The sequence below is a fragment of the Zea mays genome, chromosome 7, assembly GCF_902167145.1.
Source record: "Zea mays cultivar B73 chromosome 7, Zm-B73-REFERENCE-NAM-5.0, whole genome shotgun sequence".
Classification (NCBI taxonomy): domain Eukaryota; kingdom Viridiplantae; phylum Streptophyta; class Magnoliopsida; order Poales; family Poaceae; genus Zea; species Zea mays.
Window position 1 is genome coordinate 107,472,300 of NC_050102.1, and position 23,443 is coordinate 107,495,742.

The following is a 23,443-nucleotide window of genomic DNA, read 5'->3' on the forward strand; positions in this document are numbered from 1 at the left end:
CTTACTCACCAGGTCGCGGCAGGTGGTGCCGGCAAGGAACGCGCCGATGACATCCGAGTCGGTGATGTTGGGCAGCTCGGTGCGCTGCTTCGAGAATCGCCGGATGTAGTCCCAGAGAGACTCTCCCGGCTGTTGCCGGCAGCTTCGGAGGTCCCAGGAATTCCCGGGGCGCACGTACGTGCCCTGAAAATTGCCGGTGAAGGCTTGGACCAAGTCATCCCAGCTGGAGATCTGCCCCGGAGGCAGATGCTCCAACCAGGCGTGAGCGGTGTCGGAGAGGAACAGGGGGAGGTTGCGGATAATGAGGTTGTCGTCGTCCGTTCCACCCAGTTGGCAGGCCAGGCGGTAGTCTGCGAGCCACAGTTCCGGTCTCGTTTCCCCCGAGTACTTTGTGATAGTAGTCGGGGGTCGGAACCAGGTCGGGAACGGTGCCCGTCGGATGGCCCGACTGAAGGCCTGCGGACCGGGTGGTTCGGGCGAGGGACTCCGATCCTCCCCGCTGTCGTAGCGTCCCCCACGCCTGGGGTGGTAGCCTCGGCGCACCCTTTTGTCGAGGTGGGCCCGACGGTCGCGACGAAGGTGCTCGTTGCCGAGGTGGCCCGGGGCCGCAGGCGCGGTGTTGCGCGTGCGCCCGGTGTAGATCGAGGCTTCCCGCATGAATCGGGAAGTCGCGGCATGAGGTTCCGAGGGGTATCCCTGCCTTCGGGAGGCAGAGCTCTCGGCCCGTCGGACCGCAGCGCCTTCCAGGAGATTCTTGAGCTCTCCCTGGATTCGCCGACCCTCGGTGGTCGATGGCTCCGGCATCGCGCGGAGGAGCATCGCTGCGGCTGCCAGGTTCTGACCGACCCCACTGGATGCGAGTGGCGGCCTGACCCTGACGTCGTTGGCGATGCGGTGTTGGAAACCCTGGGGCAGGTGACGTACTTCTCCGGCCGGGGGTTGGCCCGCCCATACCTGCCCGACGTCCCGGCGGATCGGCTCAAGCGCTCCTGCTCCCTCGTCGAGCCTGGCCTGCGCCCCGCGGACTTGCTCGAGCTGTGGGTCGTGACCCCCCGCCGGAACGGGGACCACAGCTAGCTCCCACGGGATGTCAGCGCGAGGCACCGGCCTAGGGAGATCACCGTCCTCCGGCATGCCGAGATGGTTGCCTTCGGAGGGATCCCCTAGCTCGACGTGGAAACATTCGCGGCTTGGGCCGCAGTCCTTGTCGTCGAGGCTGCGGCTACCATCGGAACAGTCGGAGAGGCAGTGGTCACATGCGGTCATAAAGTCCCGCATGGCACTGGGGTTGCCAAATCCAGAGAAATCCCAACAGATGCTGGGATCGTCATCTTCCTCGGACCCAGAGGGCCCGTAGGTCGAGACGTCCGTCAACCGGTCCCAAGGCGACCGCATACGAAACCCCAGAGGGGTTGCACTCGCCTCAATGAGAGCGCCCGCCAACGCGAGGTCGCTAGGCGGGTTGAGGCTGAGTCGAAATGACGCAGGATGGGAATCAGTCAGTACCTTTTGGTCGACGAGGAGCGACATAGTCACGTCGGGGACTGATTGCACTGTCGTCTCATGTACGAGGGCGACGTCCTGCAAGCTCTCCGCGAGCGCGCCGGCGTCGTCCACTTGCTCGGGATTGGCGTGTCGCGGGGGGACGGCGCTTGCCTTCGTCTCAAACGCGAGATCGACGCCCGATGCGCCCCCCCATTGAGGCGCTGGGTACGTCGATTCGCTCGACAGCCGACGAAGCGTGGCCTCCCGCTTGGCCTTGGTTGCCCCACCTCCTCCTCCGTTGGCGGGGGAGAGGACGGGGCGAGCTCGAATGTTGTTCCTCCACCACGCGGGGAAGATGTCGTCGATTCCGCCGCCGTCGGGCGGGTTGTCGGTCGCCATTGTCGTTGTCGCGCGGCGGTGGAAGGAGTATCATGTCGTAGCTGCCGTCGAAGGACATGAACTCAAGACTCCCGAAACGGAGCACCGTCCCGGGCCGGAGAGGTTGCTGGAGACTGCCCATCTGGAGCTTGACGGGAAGCTGTTCGTCAACACACAACAGGCCCCTACCTGGCGCGCCAACTGTCGGCGTTTCGAGACCGGGGGGTCCCTAAGCCGACGAGTGAGTGTGCCGCGTGCCCCAGCCCAGATGGGTCGAGCACGTGGGCGAGCGCGAAGGGGGGAAAGCGAGGTGGCCGGAGACGGGCGTGAGAGAGGTGGAAATCCCGCGGCCTTCGTGTTCGTCCCGCGCCCAGGTCGGGTGCGCTTGCAGTAGGGGGTTACAAGCGTCCACGCGGGTGAGGGAAGCGAGCGGCCCCAAGAGAGCGCCTGTCTCGTCCTCGTCCCCGCGCGGCCAACCCTCTCTAAGAGGGCCCTGGTCCTTCCTTTTATAGGCGTAAGGAGAGGATCCAGGTGTACAATGGGGGTGTAGCAGAGTGCTACGTGTCTAGCGGGGGAGAGCTAGCGCCCTAAGTACATGCCAATGTGGCAGCCAGAGAGATCTTGGCACCCAGCTGGTGTGATGTCGTGGCTGTCGGAGGAGCAACGGAGCCTGGCGGAGGGACAGCTGTCGGAGCGGCTGAGTCCTTGCTGACGTCCTCCTGCTTCCGTAAGAGAGCTGAGAGTCGCCGTCGTCACAGGGCTTGCGGGGCGCCATCATTGCCTATCTGGCGGAGCTAGCCAGATGGGACACCGGTCTTGTTCTCTGCGGCCCGAGTCGGCTCGGGGTAGGGTGATGATGGCGCTTCCTGTTGACGTGGCTGGCCTGCGCCCTAGGTCGGGCGACGTGGAGGCTCCTCCGAAGCCGAGGTCGAGTCTGTCTTCCATGGCCGAGGCCGAGCCCGAGCCCCTGGGTCGGGCGAGGCGGAGGTCGTTCGGCAGAGGCCAGGGCGGAGTCCGAGCCCTAGGGTCGGGCGAAGCGGAGTTCGTCGTCTTCCGGGGCCTAGCCCGAGTCCGAGCCCTGGGTCGGGCGGAGCGGAGTTCGCCGTCTTCCGGGGCATAGCCCGAGTCCGAGCCCTGGGTCGGGCGGAGCGGAGTTCGCCGTCTTCCGGGGCCTAGCCCGAGTCCGAGCCCTGGGTCAGGCGGAGCGGAGTTCGCCGTCTTCCGGGGCCTAGCCCGAGTCCGAGCCCTGGGTCGGGCGGAGCGGAGTTCGCCGTCTTCCGGGGCTTAGCCCGAGTCCGAGCCCTGGGTCGGGCGGAGCGGAGTTCGCCGTCTTCCGGGGCTTAGCCCGAGTCCGAGCCCTGGGTCGGGCGGAGCGGAGTTTCCTATGGTGCCTTTGGCAGGGCCTGACCGCCTGTCAGTCTTACTCTGTCAAGTGGCACTGCAGTCGGAGTGGCGCAGGCGGCGCTGTCCTTCTGTCAGACCGGTCAGTGGAGCGGCGAAGTGACGGCGGTCACTTCGGCTCTGCCGGGGGGGCGTGCGTCAGGATAAAGGTGTCAGGCCACCTTTGCGTTAAATGCTCCTGCGACTCGGTCGGTCGGCGCGGCGATTTAGTCAGGGTTGCTTCTTAGCGAAGGCAAGGCCTCGGGCGAGCCGGAGATGTGTCCGCCGTTGGAGGGGGGCCTCGGACGAGACGGAAATCCCTCGGGGTCGGCTGCCCTTGTCCGAAGCTAGGCTCGGGCGAGGCGTGATCGAGTCGCTCGTATGGACTGATCCCTGACTTAATCGCACCCATTAGGCCTCTGCAGCTTTATGCTGATGGGGGTTACCAGCTGAGAATTAGGCGTCTTGAGGGTACCCCTAATTATGGTCCCCGACAACACTGCTACAACTACTCTAGCGATGAAGGATATTATGTTGCCTGCAGCAGCTGTGAAGAGGCCAATGAGCCCGAAGGCTAAACTTATTGTGACAGAACCTCCCAAGTCATTAGGCCCACATATAGTTGTCCTTGTCCATCGGACTTCGGACAACCCTGCAGGTGCACCTGATCACTTGACAAGTTCGGTATCTGAATTCTTTACCTTGCCCAAGAGCGTTTCACCCGTCACGCAGATATTAACAACACATCGGAGGTACGAGTAGGCGGAAGCAATTAAAACAACTTATTTTATATTAAAGTATAGAAAGAGTAGTATTATTACAGACCAGTAAAATATAAGAGTCCTAGAGCAATATTATTACAACCCTGGGAGGCAAAACCCCTCCCGATTAACAGTAAAAAGTTTTTAAAGGAGGACATTTCCTCCCGAGGCTTCAGTCCTGGTTTTCTTCCTTAGGCACCACCTTGGAACAAAAGCAACAAAAATTTGCTGCTTCCTCACCTACAACAACATGGGTTCGAAAACCCTGAGTACGGAGTGTACTTTCGCATGTCTTACCCGTCAAAATAAAAGACTCTCAAGGATATGCTGGCTTTTGGGAATCAAGGTATGGCTTATCAAGAATCAAGACTCTGTTTGCAAAAATGCTTACTAATAATGGATCCTTAAAAGTCCAGTTTTATTAACAAGTTAAGTCATTACCTGAATCTAGAGTTCTTTCTACCCTAGTTCAAGCACTTGGCCTATGCTAGCCATTTTCTTATCAACCCTTCTTGTTCACTAGAATGATACGTGTAGGGCAGTGACCAAGTCTTCATATCCGAGAAGTAACAGCGATTCGAATCGATTAGTACTCAGCTGAGGATCTCCAATCACACGACATATGTAGCACTTAACCCTTGCATATGTCAACTCGCCACTGGGGTTTTTAAGACCAGATCAGGTTCATGTCAACCGAGAGCACAGATACACCACTGTCCAGCCTCTTGCCACGGAGGGTACATGCTACTCTCGCCATCTCTCCACTCCCATTGCGTTTTATCTTATTCTGGTATTAGTCTACCCGAGGCAAAGCTTACCCATGATGAGGCATGTGACCAGTTAAAAGGTCCTCGATCATCAAGCCTACATCGACAAGGTCCTTAATCGACTAAGACGGAGACACTACACCGAGACTCCTTTCTCGTGCAAGTCAACCGTCCGGTCTTAGCTTTATTATTTTCAACCCAAAGTTTGGTACCTGGCAGAGGTACATCTTTTCCGATGTTGAACCCATCACGGCCATGATGGATCCACCATCAAGTTTTATTTTGAAAACATCCCACCCTCTTGAAGCATCATCTTTTGTCAAAAACAAAACATTTTGTTTTTCTAGAGCAAGGCTAAGCAGAAGAAAAACCTTTTTATAAAATAGGGGATCAAGGAATGGTAATCAAACTCTCAAGGAAGGAAATGCAGCAATTTGTTTAGCACACAACTCCTATCACCTAATGCATCAAGCAAGTGAGAAAGATTTTAAAATAGCAAGGAGGTGGCAAATGCACCGGGGCTTGCCTTGTGTTATAGGTGATGCGTCACGATGCCCGATCTTCACGACGTAGGATCAATCTTCAGATAACTAGCTTCAAAGAAGCCAAGATAACTTGCTGCAAGCAGCGATAACTAGTGCAACCTGACAAATAAAACTCGAAGCCAACCACCGTCTTTAACCGGCAGCCTGAATCGAGGATTCGCCCAACCACACTCTCAAAGAACCAACCAACACAGCCTACAATCAATCGAGGAGACCTCGAAGGGAGTAGGAGCACCAATTGGGAGCGGATGAAGCCGCCGCTTCTGCAATCCCGCGAAGGAATTCACAAGAGCAAAGGGGTAGAGATCACTCTCAATATTTGTTAGCACACAGCTGAACAAAGGGGTTCTGTTTTAGATTATCATAAGCTGCCTTACATCATAGACATAGGGGGGTATTTATACTAGTAACAACCAGCCTTAGCGAGGTATAAACACAAAACAAAAGTATTTTCACGAGCTAATGTGAAGGAGCCTCTTCGGGAGATCTGCAGAGTTGATTTCCGTGTGGCTGTTTGACTTCTGCGCAGTCTTCAGTATTTTGGCAATAACTTCTTCTAGGAATCTTCAAATGACGTGGGACTGGTTGCATTGGAAAGCTAACTTGATAAGCTTTCTCACCATATATAGCATGCTTAATTAAACTTCGTAGAATGATGCAGTTTAATACGAAAACTTGGTCATCAAGCTGACTGTTGACCTTCTGACCAGTCGGCACTAAAGTAGGTCGGCTGCCTTTCTGGTAGATGTGGTTAAGTCGGCTTTAGAAGCATTGGAAACTAGACTTCAAGAGCTTTACAAAAAGTACTTATGGGCCTTCATAACTTTTCGGAATCAAAAGATATGACTGTTTCTTTTGGACGGTTCTGTTGCGCTGGACTGACTCGGATATAGCTCTTCTTGCTGATTCGCCCTTGATATGTTTTGTCCTTCCTCTTTGGTGAACCTAAGTAATATCAACATACACGACTTAGGTAGCATAAAATTCTCATTAGTGTTTAAATGAAATTCATAAAGTAGCGCGTGCACCTCTTGCTGTAGCTTCTTAGCTCGGCTACATGTAATTGGTCCATCAAAGACTTGGGTTGGTGATGATGTTGGTTGTACTTGAGTTGATGTAGTATGACTTGGGGGTTGTAACATGTTGCTTAATGGCGTGGTCATATCATCCTCCTCCCCTTGAAAAGGAGTCGTCCTCGACTCTGAAATGTCTTCGCTTGTTTATGGTAAGAGGTCAGCAACATTGAACGTGTTGCTCACGCCATAGCTTAGTGGAAGATCTATCTTGTATGCATTATCATTGATCTTGACAAGAACACGAAATGGACCATCCCCTCGTGGCATCAATTTGGATTTGCGCTGATCAGGAAAACGCTCCTTGCGCAAGTGAATCCAAACCAAGTCCCCTGGCTCAAATAACACTTTCTTCCTATGCTTGTTCATACTTGCAGCCTTGCGCACTGCTTTGAGCTCAATTGCTTCCTTGGTCTTCTCATGTATCTTTTTTATATATGCAGCACGCTTGGAAGCTTCCATATTGGTTCTTTCCTGCAATGGAAGGGGCAACAAATCTATGGGAGCAATAGGTTTAAACCCATATACAATTTCGAAGGGGCATAAATTAGTTGTAGAATGTACTGCCCTATTATAAGCAAACTCCACGTGTGGCAAACATTCCTCCCAATCCTTCAAGTTCTTCTTTACCATTGTTCGCAGCAGCATTGACAATGTACGATTCACCACTTCAATTTGGCCATCAGTTTGGGGGTGGCATGTGGTGGAGAACAAAAGTTTAGTCCCAAGCTTTGCCCACAATGTTTTCCAAAAATAGCTCACAAACTTCACATCACGGTCAGATACGATGGTCTTGGGCACTCCATGTAGTCTCACGATTTCTCTGAAAAACAAATTAGCAACATGTGAAGCATCGTCGCTCTTGTTGCATGGAATAAAATGAGCCATTTTTGAAAATCTATCAACCACAACAAAAATAGAATCTCTCTTTTTTCGAGTCATCGGCAGTCCTAAAACAAAATCCATGCTTATGTCTTCCCAAGGAATTTTAGGAGCGGGTAAAGGAGTATATAAACCATGAGGGTTCAATTTTGACTTAGCTTTGTGACAGGTGACACAACGCTCCACAAAGCTGATGACGTCTCTCCTCATCTTGGGCCAATAGAAATGATCACTGAGCATTTCATAAGTCTTCCTTTGTCCAAAATGACCTGTTAGACCGCCTCCATGTGACTCCTGCAATAAAAGCAATCTAACCGAAGAATTTGGTACACAAAGTTTGTTAGCTCTAAACAAAAATCCATCATGTATATGATATTTTCCCAACCTTTTCCATCTTTACAATGATTGTATGGTTCTGAAAATTCAGGATCATCATTATACATTTCTTTCAAAATTTCAAGACCCAAAACTTTTACCTCTAGTTGATTCAACAACACATTCCTTCGAGACAAGGCATCAGCGACCACATTGTCCTTACCTTTCTTATATTTCACAATGTATGGAAATGTTTCGATAAACTCAACCCATTTGGCATGGCGACGGTTCAGTTTGGCTTGCCCTTTCAAATACTTCAAAGCTTCATGATCGGAATGAATAACAAACTCTTTTGGCCATAAGTAGTGCTGCCATGTTTCAAGCGCTCGGACCAAAGCATACAATTCTTTGTCATACACAGAATAATTTAATTGAGCACCTCCCAATTTTTCACTAAAATATGCTATAGGTTTTCCTTGTTGCATTAAAACTCCTCCTATCCCAATCCCACTAGCATCACATTCTACTTCAAAAGTTTTAGTGAAATCAGGAAGAATAAGTACAGGTGCTTCAGTCAAACGTTTCTTCAATTCTTGAAAAGCATCTTCTTGTGAGTTTCCCCATTTAAATTCAACACCTTTCTTTGTCAATTCATTTAAAGGAGAAGCGATGGTACTGAAATCTCGCACAAATCTTCTATAAAAACCAGCAAGACCATGAAAACTTCTTACTTGACTTACATTCGTTGGAGCTGGCCAATCCTTGATGGCTTTCACCTTGGATTCATCCACCTCTATTCCTTTTGCTGAAACAACAAAGCCAAGAAACACAACATGGTCTGTGCAAAAACTGCACTTCTCAAGATTAGCAAATAATTTCTCCTTTCTAAGCTCATCTAAAACTTGTCGAATGTGTTTCACATGTTCATCAAAAGACTTGCTATAAATTAGAATATCATCGAAGTAGACAACAACAAATTTTCCAATGAAAGTTCTTAAGACATGGTTCATTAATCTCATAAAAGTACTAGGAGCATTAGTCAACCCAAAGGGCATTACTAACCATTCATACAACCCAAATTTTGTTTTAAATGCAGTCTTCCATTCATCTCCAGTTTTCATTCTTATTTGATGGTATCCACTTCTCAAATCAATTTTAGTAAAAATTGTGGAACCACTTAATTCATCAAGCATATCATCTAGTCGTGGAATAGGATGGCGATAGCGAACGGTAATATTATTTATAGCTCTACAATCAACACACATCCTCCAAGATCCATCTTTCTTAGGTACTAAAATCACAGGAATAGCACAAGGGCTTAAGCTTTCACGAACAAAACCTTTATCAAGAAGTTCTTGTACTTGCCTTTGTATTTCCTTAGTTTCTTCGGGATTGGTTCGATATGGTGGACGGTTAGGAAGTGCAGCCCCTGGAATAAGATCGATTTGATGCTCAATCCCTCGAATTGGAGGTAGTCCAGCCGGTGTTTCTTGTGGAAATACGTCTTCATAGTCCTGCAAAAGATCAGCCACAACACTAGGAAGAGATGTTATGTCGTTAGGAGAAATCAAAACATCTTTGTTCACAAGTACAAAGAGCACTTGATATGGGTTGTTCCTCACTTCTCTCAGCTCGGATTTTGTGGCTAGCATAACTAGGTGTTCTCCCTCTTCCTTCTTTTTATCTTTGGAATTTGGCTTGTAGCACTCACTCACCGAATTGTGGATCGCACTCAATTTCTTTTGCTCTTCTCCTCCTCTACTTGCTGTACTAATTTCAGTTTTCTTTTGTAAGTGTTCAGCCATGATTTGTTGAGGGGTCATAGGCTTGAGTACAAACTTTCTCCCTTTCAGATCTAGAGTGTATTGATTTGTTCTTCCACAATGTTGAGAATATCGGTCATATTGCCAAGGTCTTCCTAGCAGCATGTGAAACACAGACATGGGTGCAACATCACACTCCACTATGTCAACATACTCTCCAATCTTGAACGGAACTTTCACTTTATAACCAATCTTGATATCTCCCGATTCATTCAGCCATTGGACATGATATGGATGAGGGTGTCGCTGCAACTTCAAACCAAGCTTTTCAACCATCTCACGACTTGCAAGATTATGACAGCTCCCTCCATCAATGATCACCTTTACTACTTTGTCTTGCACTTTTGCTCGTGTTTGAAAAAGATTATGTCGCTGTCCAATTTCAGCTTCTTTCATTTGAACACTCAAGATTTGTGTAACCACAAGAGTAGTACCATGCTCAAATTCACATCCCGTATGTTCTTCAGATTTATCAATGTCATCTTCATTTCCTGCTTCAGCTTCCTCTTCACTAGCTGATGTATATTCTCCATCATCAGTCACAAGGATCACACGATTATTTGGACACTCCTTTATGACATGACCATGACCTCCACACTTGAAGCACTGAATACCACTACTCTTGGCTGTTGAACCCACTGACGTTGAAGTGGAGGCTGCTGGTTTATAACTCGTGTTTGGAGCAGCACCGTTCTTTCCACTAGAATTGCCTTGAATATTGGATCGCAAGCCTCCAGTTGAATCTTTTGTTGCTGAGGATGCAACAGTAAACCTTGAGATCGATTTGCTTCCTCCAATCATGGTTCGTGCACCATATGACAAGGGCTTGCTGCTCTTAGCATCTTGTTGCAGCTGGAGTTCAGCTTTGGTGGCTTGATGTACCAAATCAATAAGACTTTGGTACGGCTGAAACTCAACAATACGCTGAATGTTGCGGTGTAACCCAGCCATGAAACGTGCAATGGTTTGCTCTTCGTCTTGATACACATTGGCTCTAATCATGGCCTTCTCCATCTCCTTATAATAATCCTCAACAAAGAAACTTCCTTGCCTCAAATTCTGCAATTTATCAAAAAGATCACGCCGATAATGCTTCGGCACAAAACGAATTCTCATTTCTCGCTTCATCTCTTGCCAAGTAATAATAGGGTCCTCTCCATCTTCTTCACGATCACGAAGAAGTTGCTCCCACCAAATCAGAGCATATCCTTCAAACTCAAGAGATGCCATTGCAAGTTTCTTCTCCTCTGAATAATTATGTAGGCGGAAGATTTTCTCCATTTTCAATTCCCATGTGAAATAATCTTCAGGATCAGATCTACCATCAAATTTTGGCATGGTAAACTTAAGTTTCCCAAATCTCTCTTCTTGGTTGACGCCTCTATGATGACGACGACCATAGCGATGTTGAGACTGATCATCCCCAAATTCAGATTCTTCATTGTCATTATTTCTTCGATTCCGGCCTCTTCCTCTACCATATGCAGCACCTTGATTTCTCCTCCCATGTTCACTTGCTCTTCTAGAATAATTTCCTTCATCTTCTTCCCCATCTTCATCATGGTTTTTTACACCGTCGGGGAGTCGACGACGACCTCTGATTTCAGCCATAAGTGTCTGAAGATCTTGTGCCAACAGATCTTGCTTGGCTTCTATGCTTTGTTTGAGCTCATTGAATTGTATCAGGGTGACACATTCTTCAATCTCAACGTTGGGATCCATCTTCCTGCGAAGTTAGTGGCAACAAGGCAACAAATATAGGTGGAATATGAAGCTATATAGAATCTCACAACCTCACCACTCTTACCAACCAAAGCTCTTATGAGTTCCCTGCGGGTTGCAAGAAAATGTGTGGTGGTAACAAGAAAGTGGTGGTTAAGCGAATACAAGACCAGAGTACCGATTACGATGGCTTATATGTGGAGCTTGGTGGGGATTAATAAACAAGGGATACAATCTGAATTCTAGTTGTTGTTAAGTTAGATAACCATCCGACTAGAAGTTCCCTGCCTAGTGCTGACCACAAGATACGAGTGATGTAAATAGATCAAACACACGCGTAAGAAATTTCAGATTTGATGCAGACAAGGAGTATGATTGGAATGCAAGTGTTGCAATCAGATCCAACCAAAATTTTGCACCAAATGACAATAGCAAACTGGTTGAACAACTTGATAAAATTTTCAGCACTTGTGCACATAAACAAACTGATTGTTCTACTTTTCTTTCACAATCTTGTTCAACACTTTTCTTTGGTACTTTTCTTTCTTCTCTTTTTTTTGATACTCTTTTTTTTATAGAACTAAACACAGAGATCTGATATAATATTGCACACTTTATAATACTTAACATAGAACTCAACCAGCAGCTATAACTTAAATAGGATCAAAGTTAACGCGAAGGAAATGATGAGAGTTTTCATATTTTTCTTTTTGTGGATATTTTCAGATATATATAAGAGGCTCAAAGGGAACACAAAGGATAGAGTGACCAGCAACTAAACAAAGACTCTAAGGACTGAAACTTAACAAAACTCACTGGAATAACAGATTGAAACAAAGGGCTATGAAAAAATATTTTATGGCTTTTTGGTGGATAGGACGAACACAAAATATATGTAGCTAAGGGTAAAGAATCCTACCGTGGCAACTGAGGCTTTGATACCAGATGATGCGTCACGATGCCCGATCTTCACGACGTAGGATCAATCTTCAGATAACTAGCTTCAAAGAAGCCAAGATAACTTGCTGCAAGCAGCGATAACTAGTGCAACCTGACAAATAAAACTCGAAGCCAACCACCATCTTTAACCGGCAGCCTGAATCGAGGATTCGCCCAACCACACTCTCAAAGAACCAACCAACACAGCCTACAATCAATCGAGGAGACCTCGAAGGGAGTAGGAGCACCAATTGGGAGCGGATGAAGCCGCCGCTTCTGCAATCCCGCGAAGGAATTCACAAGAGCAAAGGGGTAGAGATCACTCTCAATATTTGTTAGCACACAGCTGAACAAAGGGGTTCTGTTTTAGATTATCATAAGCTGCCTTACATCATAGACATAGGGGGGTATTTATACTAGTAACAACCAGCCTTAGCGACGTATAAACACAAAACAAAAGTATTTTCACGAGCTAATGTGAAGGAGCCTCTTCGGGAGATCTGCAGAGTTGATTTCCGTGTGGCTGTTTGACTTCTGCGCAGTCTTCAGTATTTTGGCAATAACTTCTTCTAGGAATCTTTAAATGACGTGGGACTGGTTGCATTGGAAAGCTAACTAGATAAGCTTTCTCACCATATATAGCATGCTTAATGAAACTTCGTAGAATGATGCAGTTTAATACGAAAACTTGGTCATCAAGCTGACTGTTGACCTTCTGACCAGTCGGCACTAAAGTAGGTCGGCTGCCTTTCTGGTAGATGTGGTTAAGTCGGCTTTAGAAGCATTGGAAACTAGACTTCAAGAGCTTTCCAAAAAGTACTTATGGGCCTTCATAGCTTTTGGGAATCAAAAGATATGACTGTTTCTTTTGGACGGTTCTGTTGCGCTGGACTGACTCGGATATAGCTCTTCTTGCTGATTCGCCCTTGATATGTTTTGTCCTTCCTCTTTGGTGAACCTAAGTAATATCAACATACACGACTTAGGTAGCATAAAATTCTCATTAGTGTTTAAATGAAATTCATAAAGTAGCGCGTGCACCTCTTGCTGTAGCTTCTTAGCTCGGCTACGTGTAATTGGTCCATCAAAGACTTGGGTTGGTGATGATGTTGGTTGTACTTGAGTTGATGTAGTATGACTTGGGGGTTGTAACATGTTGCTTAATGGCGTGGTCATATCACTAGGGTTTTGGGGTTTAGGCATCAAACATTGTCCAAATCATACCAAATTTTACCCAAGGCTTCTAAATAACATTTAAAGCTTATCTAATAAGTTTAATGATTTTTGGAGTTATTGATCAATTTCTAAAATTCCAGGAGTATAAGTTTTGGCTATTTTAAATACTCCATAGTTCCCTATTTGAACTAAAAATCATACTACTATTTTTATTAAATACTATAGAAAATTAGGAACCTAGCAAAATTGATCTTGTATTTTTAGCATTTTCTACAATTTTCTAGAAATTCTCTAATCATGATAGAAAAAGTAAAAGGAAAAACATAAATAGGGTTGGGCTGAATCTGGCCTGAGCCAGCCCAGCATCGGCAGAACGCGCCCGCATGTCTGTTTTGCGAATGGGCCCCTGCTGATTTGAATAACTTGAAACGGGCTCGCGACACTGTTCCTACGTTTCACTGACAGTTACAAAAACACCCCTCTAATTCTAATTCTTCACAACATCAGGTCCACGACGTGGAACGGCGGAGCAGTAGCTCCGACGAGCTCGCTCTTGCCAGAATACGCCACGACTAGTGCTCTAAATTGGTTTACTTCTAATTTAACACCGAAGAAGTGTTTCCCCTCGATCAATTGCACTATCTGAGCTCTAAATCGCCCTATCCACGGAGACAACACGAACAACGGATGAACACGGGTGTTCCCGACGATCTAGCGTGGTTTAGCTCAATTGAATGGGTCGAGGAGCATCAGGAGAGTCTAAGGACACTAAAACAGGAGAGCAGAGAGCATGAACAGACCTGGAACGAGCTAGGCACGGCGAGGACCTTTTCACGGTGGCGGAAACCCGATTTGGGGGAAATGAGCAATTCGTGGGCTCTGGTGAGTAATTGGAAGCACGAGCAGGTGGATTGGATGCTAGAATACCTAACGGAGCCGAGGGTGTGCTCAATTTATAGGGCTCTTGAATGGTGGCCAGTGAATTTAAACTTGCATGGTGGCGGTCGGAGAGGAGGAGGTGCACTGGCGCACGCGATTGGTGGCAATTACCGTGGCAAGCTCACCGGCGATCACCGAATGGGCTAACATGAGTCATGACGGTGTGGTTAAAGTGCCGAGGCACGTGGCGCAAGGCTGCAAGGTGTCTAACTCCATCGAGGGTAGATCCGAAGCGGCCGTGAGCTAAGCGGACACGGTGGCCGGAGTGAACAGTGGCTGAGTTCATCCACTAGGTGATATTTCTTACTCCCTCTGCGTTATCCAACCGCGCCGAGCACGAATCACCGCAGCGGGCGCAAATCCGGGCGCACGGTCGCCGACGGTGAGTTCACTGAGCTCGCGATCTGATATGGTTAATGTACCATCACGCAGCTCCTTCAGTCAGCCTGATAGAGCATGTTTGGGGTCAATTTGCTCCAAATTTTATGTGGTGACCAGATCAACATGTTGTATCAAAGTTGCAGCCTAACAAACTAGCTTTAACTTTGTTACAATGTTCACCATCAAATAGTCACAGGATCCTACTCAAAATCGAGCTCTAAGTTTATCCAACTTCACTGTTACTCAAAATTCAGACTTAGGGCTGACTAAGGGCTGACTGACAGCACAACTTTGAGCTTATTTTTCTCCAAACTTTATATGTAATCAAAGCTTAGTTACTTAAGCAAAGTTGTTCTCCTATAGACTTTTGATGTACTGACCCTAGGCAAATTCTTTGTATTTTTAGATCTATAGAGCTTCGAAAGTTAGCCTTGTTCACTGATTTTTAGACTTAGTCATATGAGAGAAATTGAGTGGCTTTTGCAAATAAGCCCAATTCACATCTTTTGACTTGCAAATCTTCAAATATGTGAACCATATGACTTAAGGTACCCTAACACCTTGGTTTTTGCAATTGGATCCAAAAGTGGTCAAAATTTACATATAACCCCCTAGGGTTTCTATTTGAGGGTTTTCAGTGGTCCTTTTTAGGGTTTCTGGCACTTCTAGGGTTTCAATACCACTCAAATGCATTGATGGTGATATCTTATGCCCTTTTCTAATGAGTTTTGAAGTTTTCTCTCTTTTGGGCTTTATTGACACTCCTAATCCTAGTTTAGGGTTAAGTACCCTACCCTAGGATTTCACCCATAATTACTCACATCAATACAACTTGTTTGAAATTTTTGCCTAGTGAATGCATTCTAAGTGTAACAATCATATGATATGCTAATGCTCATGATGTTATGCTCAAGTTTTAGTGGCAGTAACACTAGGGGTGTTTCATCCTTCCCCCCATAAAAGAATCTCGTCCCGAGATTAAAAGTCTAGGGCAAGTAATGGAGAAGGAAACGCGTCATATCTTTATTTCCTTATTTTTGGTACAAGGCAGGGATGGTATGGGGCCTACTCCTTTATTACAACAATTGTATATATCTCACAATTTACATGAAACTAAAAATCCTGGGAAATTCTTTTCTAAAAAGTCTTGAGTTTCCCAAATAGCTTCATCTTCCATGTGTTGGTTCCATTGTATCTTATAAAACTTAAGGGTTCTCCTTCGGGTAATCCTGTCCTTTTGATCCAAGACTCGAATAGGATATTCTGAATATGTCAAGTCTGTTTCTAAGGCAACATCCGTCACTTCAACGGTTCGATCTGGAACCCGAAGACACTTCTTCAACTGAGACACATGGAACACATTGTGCATAGCAGACAATGTTTCGGGTAATTGGAGTCGATATGCCACTGGTCCACATTGTTCAAGAACAGGAAAAGGACCAATGTACCGGGGTGCAAGCTTCCCTTTTACTCCGAAACATGATACACCGTTCATTGGTGAGACTTTCAGGTAGACATAATCTTCAACTTGAAAGTACAAGGGTTTGCGTCGTTTGTCTGCATAAGTCTTTTGGCGAGCTTGGGATTCTTTCAAATTATGTATGATTCGTTGAAACTTCTCTTTTGTTTCTTTTACCATATCAGGCCTGTAAAACCATCTTTATCCTGGTTCAGACTAGTTTAACGGAGTACGACACCGTCGTCCATACAAAGCTTCAAAGGGTGCCATTTTGATGCTCTCTTGATAGCTGTTGTTGTATGAGAACTCCGCTAATGGTAAGCAGTCATCCCATTTCTGTGGGAATTCTAGAGCACATGCTCGCAACATGTCTTCAAGTATTTGATTTACTCTCTCAGTCTGCCCACTAGTTTGAGGATGATAGGCCAAACTGTGGAGCAACTTAATACCCAAGGATTTGTGAAGTTCTTCCTAGAATTTGGATACAAATTGAGGTCCACGATCCGACACTATTGTCATCGGAACACCATGTAAACTGAGAATACGAGCAATATATAGTTCCGCATATGCGATTACTGGATACTTTACATTAACTGGGAGGAAGTGGGCGATCTTTGTAAGTCGATCAATGATAACCAAATGGAATCAAACCCTTTTGCTGTTCTGGGTAATCCCACAGTGAAGTCCATGCTTATGTCTTCCCATTTCCAAGTTGGGATAGGTAAAGGTTGCAATGGACCAGCAGTTTTCATGTGTATGGCTTTGACACGTCTGCAAGTGTTGCATCTCGCCACATAGCGTGCAATTTTGATCTTCATCTTTGTCCACCAATAATGTTGCTTTAGGTCATGATACATCTTAGTGCTTCAGGGATGAATAGAATAGCGACTAAGATGAGCTTCATCTAAAATTTCCTGGCAGACTTCATTATTCTTGGGCACAACTATGCGGTTGTTAAACCATACAACGCCTTGATCATCTTTTCTAAAACAGTTTGCTTTACCAGCCTCTATTTTCTCATGAATGTGTTTCATATCCACATCACTTCCTTGTGCATCAATTATTCTCTGCAGAAGAACCGACTCAAGCTTCAAGTGATTTAAGGTTCCATGTTGAATCATTCCCAGGTTCAACTTCTCCATTTCTTGGCATAATTTAATGTCAGAAGTCTTCATCGTAAGACAATGAAAAAAAGCCTTGCGGCTTAGTGCATCTGCCACTACATTGGCCTTGCCTGGGTGATAGTGAATTTCCAATTCATAGTCCTTAATCAGCTCAAGCCATCTCCTCTGCCTCATATTTAGCTCTGACTGGGTAAAGATGTACTTCAAGCTTTTATGATCTGTATATATATGACAGATATTCCCCAGCAGATAATGACGCCATATTTTCAGGGCATGAACCACAACAGCTAATTCCAGGTCATGAGTTGGATAATGTTCCTCATGCCGGCGCAACTATTTCGAGGCGTACGCTATAACTCATCCCTCTTGCATCAAGACACAACCTAAACCACTGCCTGATGCGTCACAATACACATCAAAAGGCTTTTCAATGTCCGATTGAGCTAATACCGGAGCAGTGGTCAATAACACCTTCAGCTGCTCGAAGGCTTCATTATATCTTGAGGACCAATTAAACTTTGTATCATTCTTCAATAAACTTGTGATTGGCTTCACAAGCTTGGAAAAATCTGGAATAAATCGGCGGTAATAACCAGCCAGTCCAAGGAAACTTCGAACTTGATGTACAGTGGTTGGTGGTTTCCACTCTAAAATATCCTTGACCTTGCTAGGATCAACCACAATCCTCTTGGCAGACAATACGTGTCCCAGAAATTGGATCTCCTCCAGCCAATGTGCATTTACTGAATTTAGCACATAATTGATGCTCCCTTAAGCGCGTTAATACGATCCGCAAATGCCGAGCATGCTCCTCTTCATTCTTGGAATATATCAAGATATCGTCAATGAAGACTACCACGAATTTATCCAACTCGGGCATGAATACTGAGTTCATAAGATATGTGAAGTGGGCAGGAGCATTTGTTAATCCGAAAGACATAACCAGATATTCGAATAATCCATACCGCGTAGTAAATGAGGTCTTGGGCATATCTTCGGATCGGATACGAATCTGATGATAACCCGATCTGAGGTCAATCTTGGAAAATACCCGAGCTCCGGTAAGCTGATCAAATAAGATATCAATCCGGGGAAGAGGGTACTTATTCTTGATTGTGACCTCATTAAGGGGTCTGTAGTCCACGCACATCCGAAGCGTTTGATCGTTCTTCTTGACAAAGATTGCTGGACAACCCCAAGGTGACGAGCTAGGTCGGATGAATCCCTTTTCTAGCAGATCTTGTAATTGTGTCTTGAGCTCTGCCAACTCATTCGGAGGCATTTGGTACGACCTTCTAGAAATAGGAGCTGTACCGGGCTTCATTTCAATCACAAATTCTACATCTATCTCTGGAGGCAATCCAGGCAGATCTTCCAGAAAGACGTCTGGGAATTCACATACTACCGGAATATCTTGGATTTCTGGTATAATGGCTTCATAAACTCTGCCAAATGGTTTAGCTGGAATAGCTACAGGGATGGGCAAGAGAACCTCTTCCTGGCCATAGCTCAACCTAATGGTTCTCAGATCAGTGTCGAGGATAGCTTTGTGCTGGGCTAACCAATTCATGCCCAGAATTACATCTATATCTTGGCCTTTCAGAACAATCATATTTGTGGGAAAGTCCCGTTCAGCCAATGTTACGGGCACATGGAAAGCCACTTCTTTAGTGAATATTTGTCCCCCAGGCGAATGAATAATAAACCCTTCCCTTGATTCAATGCAAGGAATGCGATATTTCTCCACAAACTTCTTGCTTATGAATGTATGTGAAGCACCAGAATCAAAGAGAATGACTGCAGGGTGATTGGCCACGAGAAACGTAACCATCATAACCGGCTCTCCCTCCGGTGTAGTGGCCACTTGTGTATAGTAGATTCGCCTAGTCTTCTTCATATTTTTGCCCGCTGCATTATTTGTCGTGTTTCCCTTGCCTTGGCTTGAACTTCCCGGGTTCTGCTGGTTATTGGAGTTGTTCCGCCTCGGATATGGGTAGTCTTTGTTGAAATGTCCAGACTTCCCACAATTGAAGCAGCCAGTTGATGAACTCGGGAGTGCGGGGAAACGAGCACCAGGGGCACTCGGCTGAGTTGTTGAGGTGGGGACAGTGGCAGGGCGGATGAATATAGGCTGTATGAAGGGGTAGGATGGTGGACGAGGCGAAGAACAGTTTTGATTGAAAGGTCGAATCACCAACCTTTGTCGCTTTTTCAGGCCCTTGGTTGGACCTGTCACCTCCATTTCCCTTTGATTTTCCTAGGCCTGCATACTTAGCTTCAACTGCCAGCGCTGTGCTGACAGCCCTGCTGTAGGAGAGATCAAGACAGGTGGCCATCTTTCGCTGTAGCTGGTCATTGAGGCCTCTCATAAAACAATTCCTCTTTTTCAGGTCAGTGTTGACCTGGTCAATGGCATACTGGGACAAATGATTGAATTTGTTGAGATACTGTGTAACACCTTGCTTGAGTTTCATGAATTCTTCTTGCTTCATATGGAGCACTCCTTCTGGAATGTAGTGCTCACGAAATGCCAATTTAAATCTGTCCCATGTGACCTGATGTCCGGCAGGCTGAATGGCCACATAATTTCCCCACCAGGTGCTGGCAGGGCCTCTTAACTGCTGAGCCGCAAATAATGGTTTCTGGGTCTCCGTGCATCGGATGAGTCCAAACTTCTGCTCAATGACCCGAACCCATTCGTCAGCTTCGAGAGGATCCTCAGCTTTGATGAAAAGTGGGGGACGAGTTTCCGAGAAATCCAAGTTTGAAGCTTCGCGGGGTCCCTGCGGATAAGCCCTCCTGCCTTGTTGCTGAACTTGATGTCTCTGAGAGCACCTAGAGGGGGGGGTGAATAGGTGATCCTGTAAAAACTTAAACTTATAGCCACAAAACTTGATTAGGCGTTAGCACAGTTTATACCAAGTGGCTAGAGAGAAGTCAAAACACAATAACCACAAGAATCCAATCACAGAGATGACACAGTGGTTATCCCGTGGTTCGGCCAAGTACAAAACTTGCCTACTCCACGTTGTGGCGTCCCAACGGACGAGAGTTGCACTCAACTCCTCTCAAGTGATCCAATGATCAACTTGAATACCACGGTGTTCTTGCTTTTCTTTTCTCAATCCCGTTTGCGAGGAATCTCCACAACTTGGAGCCTCTCGCCCTTACAAAAGATGTTCACAGAGAATCATAGAGCAAGGGAGGGATTAGCAACTCACACACAACACAAAGATCACAGCGAATACGCACACACAAGACCCAGACTTGAGCTCAAAAGACTAGCACACTAGAATGGAGCTCAAATCACTAGAATGTCGAACAAGTGCGCGAGATTGATGTGTGAGTGATTAAGAGTGCTCAAAGAATGCTTGGTGTTCTCCTCCATGCGCCTAGGGGTCCCTTTTATAGCCCCAAGGCAGCTAGGAGCCGTTGAGAGCACATCTGGAAGGCTATCCTTGCCTTCTGTCGTCGGGCGCACCGGACAGTCCGGTGCACACCGGACACTGTCCGGTGCCCGATTTGTTTCCATAAAAAGCGAAGCCGACCGTTGCCGACCGTTGCAGATCTGGCGCACCGGACAGTCCGGTGCACACCGGACAGTCCGGTGCTTCCTTCCGACCGTTGGCTCGGCCACGTGTCGCGCGCCGATCGCGCGGCCGACCGTTGGCCCGGCCGACCGTTGGCTCACCGGACAGTCCGGTGCACACCGGACAGTCCGGTGAATTTTAGCCGAAGTCGCCGGAGAAAAACCCGAGAGCGGCTGGTTTTCTCCGCGCTGGTCTGGCGCACCGGACACTGTCCGGTGCACACCGGACTGTCCGGTGCCCCAGCCCGAAGCAGCCTTTGGCTTTGCACAGCCACTCTCCACTTCCTTTCTTTTCTTCTTCTTCCTGTTTCTAACACTTGGACAAGATATTAGTACACAAAACCAATGTACTAAGGCTTAGAAACATACCTTTACTTATGATTTGCACATTGTTCATCTATGGGCATATTTTCACATTTAAGCACTTGTGTTGACACTCAATCACCAAAATACTTAGAAATGGCTCAAGGGCACATTTCCCTTTCAATCTCCCCCTTTTTGGTGATTTATGCCAACACACCATAAAGCAACTAGAACAAGTGCAAAATCACTTCAAATAAAAACTCAAATTGGTTTTGATTCAATTTTGGCATATATGGATCATCCTTTGCCACCACTTGGTTTGTTTTTGCAAATCAAATTCAAATCTCTACCTCTAAGTCAAACACACATATCGAAGCACAAAGAGAGTCATTCCAAAAGAGATTGATCAAAGATTTCAAAAACTCCCCCTATTTTCCATAATCAACACTTCTCCCCACAAGAAGCCAACTTTTGAACATAGAGACAATAAGAGATAATAAAAGCTTTTGACAAAACAAAAACTCTATTCTACTATTTTCAAAATTTCTCAAGTGGTAGCTGATCCATTTATCACTTTGGCCTTTATTTTCTCCCCCTTTGGCATCAAGCACCAAAACGGGATCAATCTTGGCCCTTTAACCCCATTGCCTCACAAAAATCTTCAATTAAGATCAAATGGCAATAAGAGTTCATGAGATGAACTTGGAATTTGTTACCCTCTCATCGGAGTGCAGTGGAAGTCTTTCATGGTCCAAGTCCACCTTTTCCCTTTCAATTCTCCTTCGAGACTAAGTCAAATAAACTCAAGCATATGGTTAGTCTCAAAGGGTCAAGTTGTAACACATCTCCCCCTAAAACTGTGCATCACTTTGCAACGGACTTGTGAGGTCCAGGGAGTGTTTGTACAACTTGAACACCACAATAAACAACAAAATGCAGAATGAACATGATCAAAGGCATAAACACATGTATGCTACAATTCAATCCAAGTTCCGCGAATCTAAGACATTTAGCTCACTACGCAGCCTGCAAAAGGTCTTCTCATCTAGAGGCTTGGTAAAGATATCGAATAGCTGGTTCTCGGTGCTAACATGAAACACTTCGATATCTCCCTTTTGCTGGTGGTCTCTCAAAAAGTGATGCCGGATGTCTATGTGCTTTGTGCGGCTGTGCTCAACAGGATTCTCCGCCATGCGGATAGCACTCTCATTGTCACATAGGAGTGGGACTTTGCTCAGATTGTAGCCAAAGTCCCGGAGGGTTTGCCTCATCCAAAGTAGTTGCGCGCAACACTGACCTGCGGCAACGTACTCGGCCTCAGCGGTGGATAGGGCAACGGATGTTTGTTTCTTAGAGTTCCATGACACCAGGGACCTTCCTAAGAATTGGCACGTCCCCGATGTACTCTTCCTATCGACCTTACATCCAGCATAGTCGGAGTCTGAGTATCCAACTAAGTCAAAGGTAGACCCCTTTGGATACCAGAGCCCGAAGCAAGGCGTAGCAACCAAATATCTAAGAATTCGCTTCACCGCCACTAAGTGACATTCCTTAGGATCGGATTGAAATCTAGCACACATGCATACGCTAAGCATAATATCCGGTCTACTAGCACATAAGTAAAGCAAAGAACCTATCATTGACCGGTATGCTTTTTGATCAACAGACTTACCTCCTTTGTTGAGGTCGGTGTGTCCGTCGGTCCCCATCGGAGTCTTTGCGGGCTTGGCGTCCTTCATCCCAAACCGCTTTAGCAGATCTTGCGTGTACTTCGTTTGGGAGATGAAGGTGCCGTCCTTGAGTTGCTTTACTTGGAACCCAAGGAAGTAGTTCAACTCGCCCATCATCGACATCTCGAATTTCTGCGTCATCACCCTGCTAAACTCTTCACAAGACTTTTGGTTAGTAGAACCAAATATTATGTCATCGACATAAATTTGGCACACAAACAAATCACCATCACAAGTCTTGGTAAAAAGAGTTGGATCGGCTTTCCCAACCTTGAAAGCATTAGCAATTAAGAAATCTCTAAGGCATTCATACCATGCTCTTGGGGCTTGCTTAAGTCCATAGAGCGCCTTAGAGAGCTTACACACATGGTCGGGGTACTGTTCATCCTCGAAGCCAGGGGGTTGCTCCACGTACACCTCCTCCTTGATTGGCCCGTTGAGGAAAGCGCTCTTCACATCCATTTGGAACAACCTGAAAGAATGGTGAGCGTCATATGCTAGCAAGATACGAATTGATTCTAGCCTAGCCACAGGAGCAAAAGTCTCCTCGAAATCCAAACCTGCGACTTGGGCATAACCTTTTGCCACAAGTCGAGCCTTGTTTCTCGTCACCACCCCGTGCTCGTCTTGTTTGTTGCGGAACACCCACTTGGTTCCCACAACATTTTGCTT

General features: G+C 46.5%; 1 protein-coding gene across 1 annotated transcript; it reads right to left on the bottom strand.

The window, feature by feature from the left end:
• Positions 1–6,596: 6,596 nt before the first annotated feature.
• On the bottom strand, positions 6,597–10,657 carry LOC118472957 (uncharacterized; the record flags this gene model as incomplete). The annotated part of the gene is made up of 6 exons (XM_035961002.1): positions 6,597–6,717; positions 6,871–7,636; positions 7,771–8,391; positions 8,839–9,104; positions 9,483–10,079; positions 10,182–10,657. Coding segments are annotated over 6 exons (2,847 nt in total), but the record flags the coding sequence as incomplete, so codon positions are not given.
• Positions 10,658–23,443: the final 12,786 nt, after the last annotated feature.